General features: G+C 42.8%; 1 protein-coding gene across 1 annotated transcript; it reads right to left on the reverse strand.

Annotated features, from left to right (window-relative positions):
- Positions 1-5,111: 5,111 nt before the first annotated feature.
- Positions 5,112-9,912, reverse strand: LOC104466389 (G protein-coupled receptor kinase 5-like). The gene is made up of 4 exons (XM_010079784.1): positions 9,869-9,912; positions 7,318-7,455; positions 6,404-6,535; positions 5,112-5,714 (listed from the first exon to the last, which is right to left on the reverse strand). The coding sequence occupies exons 1-4, from the start codon at positions 9,893-9,895 to the stop codon at positions 5,616-5,618; spliced, it is 396 nt and encodes a 131-aa protein (XP_010078086.1). The 5' UTR covers positions 9,896-9,912; the 3' UTR covers positions 5,112-5,615.
- Between the last annotated feature and the right edge of the window lie 58 nt (positions 9,913-9,970).

Genomic DNA, 9,970 nt, shown 5'->3' on the forward strand with positions numbered 1-9,970 from the left:
TCATTATCATTCTTGCTATAAATAATTAGCAATATTGAAATTGCTGGTCATATTTGTGAAAGGCTTGCCATAGACAACTCTGGAACCTTCTGTCTTCCATGGAGCCACTGAACAGACTCATTCTCCCAAACTTCTCTGCCAAATGTACCTTCTCGCAGGCTGGGACAGGCTGGGACCATCCTGGGGCAGGAGAGCCTTTAAGTCTCCTGGTCCCATGCTGTTCATCACTGGACTTCTTTGCTGCAGGGCCAGACAAGAAGCGGTGCTTTTATGAAGTTGGCACCTGTTACTTAAGTATTATTAATTTTAGTCCGGAGTTCTAGAGCTCCTGTGGGCTACTTTGTGCTTCATGCTACACACATGAAGGAAGATGGTCTACATCCAGACTGACCCAAGGATGTGCTTCCAAAGCAAAGTCCAGCCCTTTCAAAGATTGTATGGGAAATGCCTAGAAATGTCTGATGGATTATGTCATCTGCACTGAGATATTAAACATATGAGTAGTACAAATGTCAACTGAAAAAAAAATAACCCCACAACTGTGGAGCAGATGTTAAAACACCCATATGCTGTCCACAGTGAAGTCAGGTCCTGCAGCCACCCATGGATGTCCCTAAGAAGAAGCAGCTGTGCCATAAGGGTGTGCATTTATTGCTGTTCTGGAAAAGTCAACATAGGGAACTCCTGACTGAGGCTCAGATAGAGACACGTGTGATGGCTGTTCACCCAGGCTGAGTAGATTCCCTACTTACCCCTCACCCTCACAGAGATGTCATCTTTGAGCCATGGGCCAGACCCTATGCTTGATATGACCTCGTGAGTGCAATTTCAAGGTTAGTCGAAAAACTGTGAGCAACATATGATGAATGAAGGAAGACTGCAGCAGTGTGTGATAATGATGGCTGCCATTTGACACCTGCTGATGATGTTATGGTAGTTTCGCACTGTCCTCCAGAGTCCAGAGCTTCTCTGTCTGCCTTGTCCTGCCCACAGTTGTATCAGTATTTCAGATGGGTTTGCTGGTTTTCTTTTTAGCTGAGGCATCTCTAAAAGGTCAACAGCAACTGGATTTGAAATGCGAGGCTTTGACAGAGGAAGCAAAGAATTCAAGCTGGATCCTCAGGTCATGGAATCACAGGATGGTTTGGGTTGGAAGGGACCCCCCCTGCCATGGGCAGGGACAGCTCCCACTAGCCCAGGTTGCTCAAAGCCTCATCCAGCCTGGCCTTGAACCCCTCCATGGATGGGGCATCCACAGCTTCCCTGGGCAACCTGGGCCACTGCCTCACCACCCTCAAAGTAAAAAATTTCTTCCTAATATCTAATCTAAATCTGCTCTCTGTTTGAACAATATTAAGAATCAGTGTCTTTGAATCAGTCACTTTACTGGGCCAGGCAAGTTTAATTCCCTACTGCTGATGGCACTCTTAGCCATATTTTCTCAGGGAGGGGATGACTGTGAATTGAGATGGTATCAAACTGTTCTTATGGATAGCTGGTATTGTCTCCGAATTGCCAGTTACCAGGCATCCCTAATCACAGGGGCCAGAAGAACACTGCAGTATTGAATTCTGCAGCTCCCTAACACTCAGTTTGATCTCCAGTACCTGTTTGGTTTGATTATCTTCACACTTTTCTGAGCGTCACAAGCAGGTTTTTGTTCAGAAACAACATCTGAGTCATGGCCATTCTTGTACAAAATCTCTTTTTAGATAATCCAGGTCAAGAGTGCACACGTAAAAGTTTATTATTTGTTTTTCTTCCTTCATTGTGCCTTTGTTTAAAAAAGCCTCTCATACAACCAGAGAGCGGAAAAAAATGCTACAAGACTCTGGAGGTTTTGTTGTTGTAGGCAAACCTTGACTAGAAGCTTTCTAGCATGGGTCATTATCACTAGTGATGTATGATACCGATCGAGTCTTCCGGGGCTTGGATACTGAAAGAGTACAACAGTTCTGCTGCCCCAGCATCGTAACACTGTTTAAAGTTTGTCAGACAGGATAGCAACACTGGAGGCATGTGGCATGAAATCTTCCCTTGACTGTTTGTTGTTTTTTTGGTTTTTTGTTTTTTTTTCTGTCTCTCCCCTTACTCACTCACAGCTCCCAAGGGGCTGGGATCCAGAGGAACTTCATTCCAGGCATTCCAGCATCCTTCCTCCATGCCACCTTGAGGATTCAGGATATCTAACCCTAGCATCATGTCTCCAAGTATCAAGACTCACTGAATGCAGCTCTTGTTATACGAAGACTTTACACTGTCCCTGTGTCTCCACTGCAAGAGTCCAAGGGGTGCTGAGTAAGGACCTGTCCCAGCTGAAAGGAGAGCAGGAGAAGGCACATTTGCTGTCATTCACTGTTGTCATATAAAAAACTCATCCACCACTAGTTAAGGCTGATAGCATCTAAGAGGTATAAGGCCATTTACAATCTATTTGGAATTTGGTCACCAGGTTTCAGGAAGGGGTTTTCTGTTATTAGGATTTTGTTTCCCAAGTGTGAGATGTTAAAGAAAGAAGATACAGTCTTTGTGTGCCAAATTGGTAACACGAAGGAGATGAAGCCCTTGGGCCAAAACCTGCAGTTTTATCAGATTTATCCAACGAAATATTAATGGGCTAAGCCTTCCCCCAACCATCTCTTCTCCTTCCTTATGGTGCTAGGCAGATATTATCAGCCACGTTCTTCTGATGGGAGAGTATGCTTTTTTGTTGGTATAATGGCAGTAGTGGGAAAAAAGAGTTTAGTCCTTCACTGTAGCCCCAATGTAGGAATGTCATCCAGCATCACCTTCCCCTAGCATCAGTGCACAGGATGGAATCAACTAAGTGCACAAGCACATTTTATACCATACTGTTAGAAGGTGATGCCTTAGAGTGACAGAAAAAGATCAGAGTTTCACAACTGCAGCTCTCCAAGAAGAAGTAAGATCTCAGGTACACCGACATACATCAGTTGTCTGGCTAAGACCTGTTCCTCTATTTCTCACTTGCATTTCTTGAAATCTTTAAATTCTTGAATTTTGCCACATGTGAAAATCTCCTAGAACAAGTATGTCTTCATCCAGAGCACGCTCAAGTGACTGATCAGATTCCTATTGCCATAGGTAGCTTTATGTCAGGCTATGAGAAGAGAATTACAGAATCATGGAATAGTTAGGGCTGGAAGGGACCTTAAAGATCATCTAGTTTCAACCCCCCTGCCATGGGCAGGGACACCTCCCATTAGCCCAGGTTGCTCAAAGCCCCATCCAGCCTGGCCTTGAACACCTCCAGGGATGGGGCACCCAAAACTTCTTGAAGTGATAGACCTGTCTGTGCATAGTGGCTTTCACCTCTACAATATTTAATTCCCCTCCTGTCAGGAAGCTGAAATCATTATAGATTTAGTTTATAGCTGATACATAGAGAGAAAATTACTCAAAACTCTCATATATTACTGTCTCTATGAAATCTTGCATCTTGCACAAGATCTGCAATGCCATCATCTGACATGAGAGAGTGGCTGAAGCTCTCCCTGAGCACCACTGATACAGGGAAAAGGAATTTCTGGGCCACACTGACGAAAAGGAAAAAGAGGAACAACTTCTTGGTGATATTATGGCACACTCACACAGCTTCGCTGCATGTCTACTAGTGTTCAGGAAAACTGGAGGCTTTTGAAATGATGTGGACTTGTATCTTAACATACTTTACTCTTGATAAAGGTGCCAAAGCCCCATGTTCCTTTCTTGACTTTCCTCTGACAGCTGCTTTATGCAAATTCTGGCCCTGTTCTGTCTCTCTCCCTCGTGACCTCAAGCTGGTTTAGTGTGTAATTCCTGTGACTTTCTCACTCAGAGCTTTGTCACTACTGCATCTTTTTTCCCTTCTGCATTGGCCAGATAGAACATATACATGGTAGTCTGACGAATTTTGTCTCTGAAGACTTCCACTGGAACGGTGCTTCCTTGTACCCTGGGAAAACTGCACTACTAGCTAACACGGTTTTAGGCACACCAGGCTGAGCTTTAGATGTTCCTGATGACCCAAAGGTGTAGAATCATCAGTCTACTCTAGCCAACATTGTAAAGAGCGTGGTGAACCAACCTGTTTGACAGAAGACATTGGGCTATGGAGATCCTGTCTGCACCTGGTGTGACAAAGGTTTTCCAACTCCTGTTTAAGTAAAGTAGCCATATTTTTGATCTGGTGTTTTTAACAATAACAGATAGTGGCATACTTGAGAAGAGCGTGTATCCGATGCCTGAGATACTGCTATTGATCCACACTGATCCTGTTTATACTAGTGGGAACAATGTTTTTATCAATGATTAAAGGATCCTAGACAAAGAATGATGGAATTAAAAAGTGGGAGGTATTATTTAATAACTGAGATTTTATCCAATTAAGTCGAAGACCTAATTGAAGAGATGAGTCATGGTGCATTTGACATGACACATGGAGGGACTCTAAGTGCAGACACGACCTACAGATTCTACTACTCCTCAGAAGCAGCTCCAATCCCACTCTGAACCTCCACAGCTTGGCTCTAGAAAGCTGTCATGAATCTCATGGTCAGCGCAAACCAGAGTGTTGAATTTCTCTCTTGCTACCTGTTTGATATGAGCAACTGTGGAAAGGCTTTTGACTGCAGCGTGGAGAACACTTAGAGTTTTGCTCTCATTTCAGCAGGTGCAGGTTTCAAGTCCTTGAAAAACAAATGGTCATTTGCTCTCCTTGTCACCTCTCACTCAGGTTTGTTCTTGCTGTCATTAGAAATGGCACAAAAACTAGGAAGGCCTTGAAATAGAGTTCCCTTTCTAAGCAAAAAGTTTTTGATGAGCTAACAACATAAGCAAGTGCAAATCTCAGCTGTGCTGGTCCCACGACACCATAAACCTTAGGCATAGCAAGTAGCATTCTTGAATGCATCAAAATCTTGTCTTTTAGCATTTAATGCGAGACATTACAAAATAATGAAGAGGAGAAATGTATGCAGTGTTGCTGTAAACCAAATATACAGATGTAAAATAATTAAGAATAAACTGTTCCATAAAAATGCATGTCAATAAAACACAGTCTGATAAAGTGATTTATGAATAATTTTCTAGAATTACTAAAAAGAATGATTTCTCGTTTGAGGCTCTGGAAGTCTTGAGTCACATTTTTTTTTTGTTTTAAAAAAATGTCTTAAAACACATGGCTTTACAGCTGCTGCTTGGAAAATATACACCTCCAAAGTCTGACTTTCATTTAAATACAAATGTACAAAATGTAAACTGAGACAATAGAGAAATTTACAAAACTTTTCTTTAAAAATAATAAAGACAAAATTCAGTTCTAGTATGATGCTATTTAAATACGTGCAAGTAGTCATGTTCATTGAATTTCTATTGCAATGTTCTAAATAGACAAATTTGATTCACACAGTCTTGAGTGCCACCTCCAAAAACAGACCTGAGTGGAAAATTCTTCTTAAAATGCGAGGCTCCACTGGAAGGAATGGATAGAAAATCTCCATTTTTGGGAGATCCTTTGTTTTTTTCACTCAACGGTGGAGGCTCTCTCATCCATAGAAGCTCCATAGATTTTAGTGGAAGGATGCAACATGTTTTTTCATAAAACTGAGTTGGAACTAGCTGCTTCCAGTGGAGTTTGAACTTACGTGATTTGAATTTATGTGGTGATTTAAACTGGCCTTTGAATTCGGAGAACTCTTTGAATTGTTCTGATGCTGTAGAAAGAGGAAAACAATGACAGTTAGATTACCCAAATATGCCATGCCTTCTTTTAGGCCAACATTGTTCATTTCATGGTGATAATGTACTGACTGGACTGCAAGATTTTTTTTTTTAAGATCTTTGGATGTAAAATATTCTTCACTTTCTTACCTGCATTCTCTCTAGGTCAGCAGGACCATGGCAGTTCTTGAGGAATGCAGCAAAGAAGTCTCACTCAAGCTCCAGGAGTCAAATCAATTCACTGCAAAATGTCAATATCTGCTAAATCTGACTAACACAGAGGATACCTGCTAACGCTCAGGCATGGTTTAACCCTACAGAAATAGATTGATCTAAGAATGTTATTTAGATTTGGAAGTGGTGCCATGGTACCTCATGAAATCTGTATATAATTTATTCTCTGGTCTGCTCTCTTTCCTAGAGTCTTGGTTTCCTGTCATGACTACCTCACTCAACATTTGCATTTTCTTTTTTTCTTAACACATAAATCAAATGTTTCTACAAGGACCTTTTCAAAACCATATAATCATTGAAAAAGGCATTTCAGCATTTCACTGAAAAATAGTTTGGGTAAGCCCTCTCTAAGACATACTGTCTTTGTTCTACAAAAATATCACCGGAACATGGCTGTGACACTGGTCATCTATGGGAGCTTGCTTGTCTTAGTCATAAAAGTCCTCACCTGTCGTTTAAATATTCTCTGTAGCAATCCTTTCTTGGGTGGCTCTGGAGGGTAACTTTTGTTTAGGTCTGGTGAAATAGTACCATTTGGTCCAAATACATTCAGTTCTTTGAAACATTCTGTTTCTATCATCTAGTGGAATACAATAAGAAAGAAAAAAATGAAATTATACATCTGCATTAAATATATTCCAGTAGAGCTAGGTTGTTCAAAGTCAGGGTCAGGACCAGCAGCTTGAGCAATAGGTTAGGAGAGTTAACAGTTGAATTCCTGCTGGTGGCCATAGAAGGCAAATAGGATGCATGGAAAAGAGGCTGCATCTGCTCTGCACGTTCGCACTTCAATCTTATTAGAAGTTGCCCCATAAAGCTTTCTGTTCTTTTCTTTAGCACTGTTGAGAACATTGGGTAAAGACAGCTGTACTCACAAAACCCCTCTGCCCAAGTGGATCTGCTGTTTGATCCAGTGTTGGATTATGAAATCTACCGTTGGCTGTGTTTTGATATCAAACAGAAACAAGGACCCAGATCTGGAAACCCTGGAGCAGTTCAAGGTCCAGGGTCAACTGCTGTAGCTGTGGCCCACTGCAGGTATGTGACAATGGGTGAGATCAGGATCACCAACAGAGGAGCGTTCCTCAGAGCTGTTCTCAAAACACCTCTGTAGAAATCCAGAAGGAAGCGCCGTAGGGTCCTTGCCAATTTACACAAATATGCAGAGCCAACAGATACAGTCACCTGAACCTGACATCTGTGGTACATTATAGCTATTGAAAGAGGCCATTTGTAACTTATGAAAGCATTACAGCCTGGCAAGTTATCCAGTAGCTATATATTAGTGGAAATACACAGCTCCTCTTAAACCATCTGTGTTAGGGGTTTTATTGGAGGAATTTTACTATGATACATCCTTACCTCATTTTGCCATGGAATAGACACTGATCCTGTGGAAAACTTGGAATAGAAATCATCATCTGTTTGGTCCAGGTTAACTCCTTTCACTGTGGAGAACTGCTCGATGTCTAACACATCCTTGCAGTATACTGCTCTGGGCTGTCTCAGCAGAAAAAAAAACAACAGAAAAACACCAAGAGAAAAAAATATTTCTGAGTCTGACCATGTGCTTTCATTCACAGATTTAGTCAAGTGAGAATGCCTAACAACAAGTGACTATCTGCATCCTGCTTCTCTAGACTTGCTCTGCCCACATGTTTATCATCAAAGGCTGACTTTGCTTTAAGCATATTAAGCTTCCCACTTTGAAGTCCTCAAAGCACCAGTGCAGCCAAAGTGGGTTTTAGTCATCCATGTACCACATGGTTAAGAGGTGAGGGGAAAAGGACAGAAAGAGAAAGAAAACAAAAATCAAACCCTTCAGTAGTTTTTTTCTTTCAGAGAGGGAACATCAGAAAACAAGACTGTTTATGAGTGACAGGCTGGAGGCAGCTCTGAAAAGGGACCTCAAATAGAAGTGTCCTTCTGCTCAGAAAGCTGTGGAGTTTGCAGCTTACGAGTTTAAAGGAATGTACTAATTGCTAAAGAAAACAGAAGAGGTTTGGCATTTTTCCATTGTTTTTATTAATAGCTCAGCTGCTGGCGGCTGCCCAGAATCACCTCTATTAACTCTTTTAACTTGGCTGCCTTTCTTCAAACAAAGAGTCAAATCACTTTGCCTTTTTAAATGACTTAATTTTCTGGGATGACAGAGACAGGACTCTTTGCAGTGACGCTGCTTTTAGCTTGTTATCCCAGCAGTCAGCCACAGAAAGCAGAAGTAGTCATCACTGGCTACCTGTCATAGTGTGGTCATCTGCGTGCCTAGAGAGCTCCCAGCAACAACACAGTTATCCTTTGATGTGCAGGAATAATTGAGGGGTGTCCTGTGGGACCAGCCTGAGCTGCTGAACTCAAGCACGTGTTGAATCCGACTGTCTACCGTGACTGCACAGCCCAGGGGTCCAACCATGCAGCATTTTATCTAGATTTGAGCAGTGTGACCAAATAAATCAAGTTGATTTCTGACAGAAGTCCTATTTTCTGGAGGCTGCATCCCTCTGCATTCCTGACGGCTGCAATCCACAACATTTTTGTGGAGACAGAGTAGTCTAGAGGAGGATGGAGAGACATGAGTTGGCTTACAAACTCTGTCATTAGCTATATAACTTTGGGTGATTCAGCTGACTTCTGTGAAGGCTTGGAAATCTATGGATGAAATGTCAAATAAATTAAATTAGGGGCAGCTCCTGAGTTCCCAATAAACAGCCATAAAAATTTATGTGCCTCCGCTTTAGCAAACATGCCTCTAAGAGGTGCCTTCTAGGCCTTACATGCCACTGTTAAGCTTTTAATACACTCTGGTGGATCCCAAATTTGAGCCCAGAATTTTCTAATTTTCTTCATCAGAAAGAAATAGTAGCTTGTCTCCTGTTTCTTCCCACTAAAGCACGTTGTAACACCATGGGCTAATTGGCAGGAATAACTAGGCCGCACAGTAAAACGTAAAGCAAAACCAGAGCAGCTAAAGTAAACTTTTGTAGTGTTCAGACCACTTTGGTTTGGTTGAGTTTGCAGCAATGTGAATGAGAGCTGCCAAGATGTTACTTTCCTTAATATGTTAAAATGGCAGTGTTTACTTAGAACCATATGGGAACTTTAAGGATAGAGGGTTTAGCCAGAAAGAGAGCCCTGCAGGAAGAAAATAATCAGATAACTCTGTGCGCTGGGGTAGAGACCAACACTACAAAAGGGTGGAAAAAGTTGTTATTGCCAATGCAACAAAGACTTTCAGTATGCATGAGGCTGGTACGTAAACCTGAGCAAGGACTCAAGTGTTGGGTTCCTTGCCCCATGAACACTAACGAGTTCGAAATGCTATCTCAGATCGAAGACAGCCCCTCTGCTTGAGGTGACACTTGATATCTGAGCCTGGTCCAGGCTCTCTGTAACAAATGCCTGTTTTCAGGATGATCCAGTCCATTCCTCAGTTCCGTAGAGCTTTGGACTTTGTAACTCTGGTTTCCCCTCACCACACATACCTATATACCTGCATGCATACCTGTGCTTTCATTGCTGATTGTTCCGAGCACCACCCGGTCCTGAGCGTACTTATCCTCACTCAACTACTGTGGATGAGGGAGCACAAAGGTTCCCAGTTCAAAGTTTGGGAACTGAGGCACGAGCAGAACAAGTGGTGCCACCAGTGTCACACAAGAGGACTGCGGTAGAGTAAGTGGGGGTGACTCAAGCCCCAGGTTACCCGCCTGCACGGAGGCCCACCCAGCCTGCACGCACACATCTACGGAACAGCTCTCCTCTTCCTCCCGGCCTCCCCGCTCCAGCCCCGTCACCTCCTCCCGGGGCAGCGACCCACACACTGCGTGACAACAGCTCTGAGAGAGGGAGAGGAGTGATTTCAGAAACAAATCTCTTGACAGAACCCACCTGGGGTTCTTCCTGTCGTACTTACATCAGGGACAAAGGGAGGATCCAGCATTCCCGCTTCTAACCGCTTGAAATTCATGCTCTTGAAAAAGGGGTGCCTCTTCACCTCCGCCGCGCCTTCCCCCTG

Source organism: Pterocles gutturalis, unplaced genomic scaffold, assembly GCF_000699245.1.
Source record: "Pterocles gutturalis isolate BGI_N339 unplaced genomic scaffold, ASM69924v1 scaffold24829, whole genome shotgun sequence".
NCBI lineage: Eukaryota > Metazoa > Chordata > Aves > Pterocliformes > Pteroclidae > Pterocles > Pterocles gutturalis.

Excerpts from the sequence above, each read along its gene's own strand:
- LOC104466389 (XM_010079784.1), bottom strand. The coding sequence starts at position 9,895 with ATGCTGGATCCTCCCTTTGTCCCTGAT. Across the intron at positions 7,456-9,868 it reads ATCCTCCCTTTGTCCCTGAT|CCCAGAGCAGTATACTGCAA; the intron begins GTAAGTACGACA and ends CTGCTGAGACAG. Across the intron at positions 6,536-7,317 it reads CTATTCCATGGCAAAATGAG|ATGATAGAAACAGAATGTTT; the intron begins GTAAGGATGTAT and ends GTATTCCACTAG.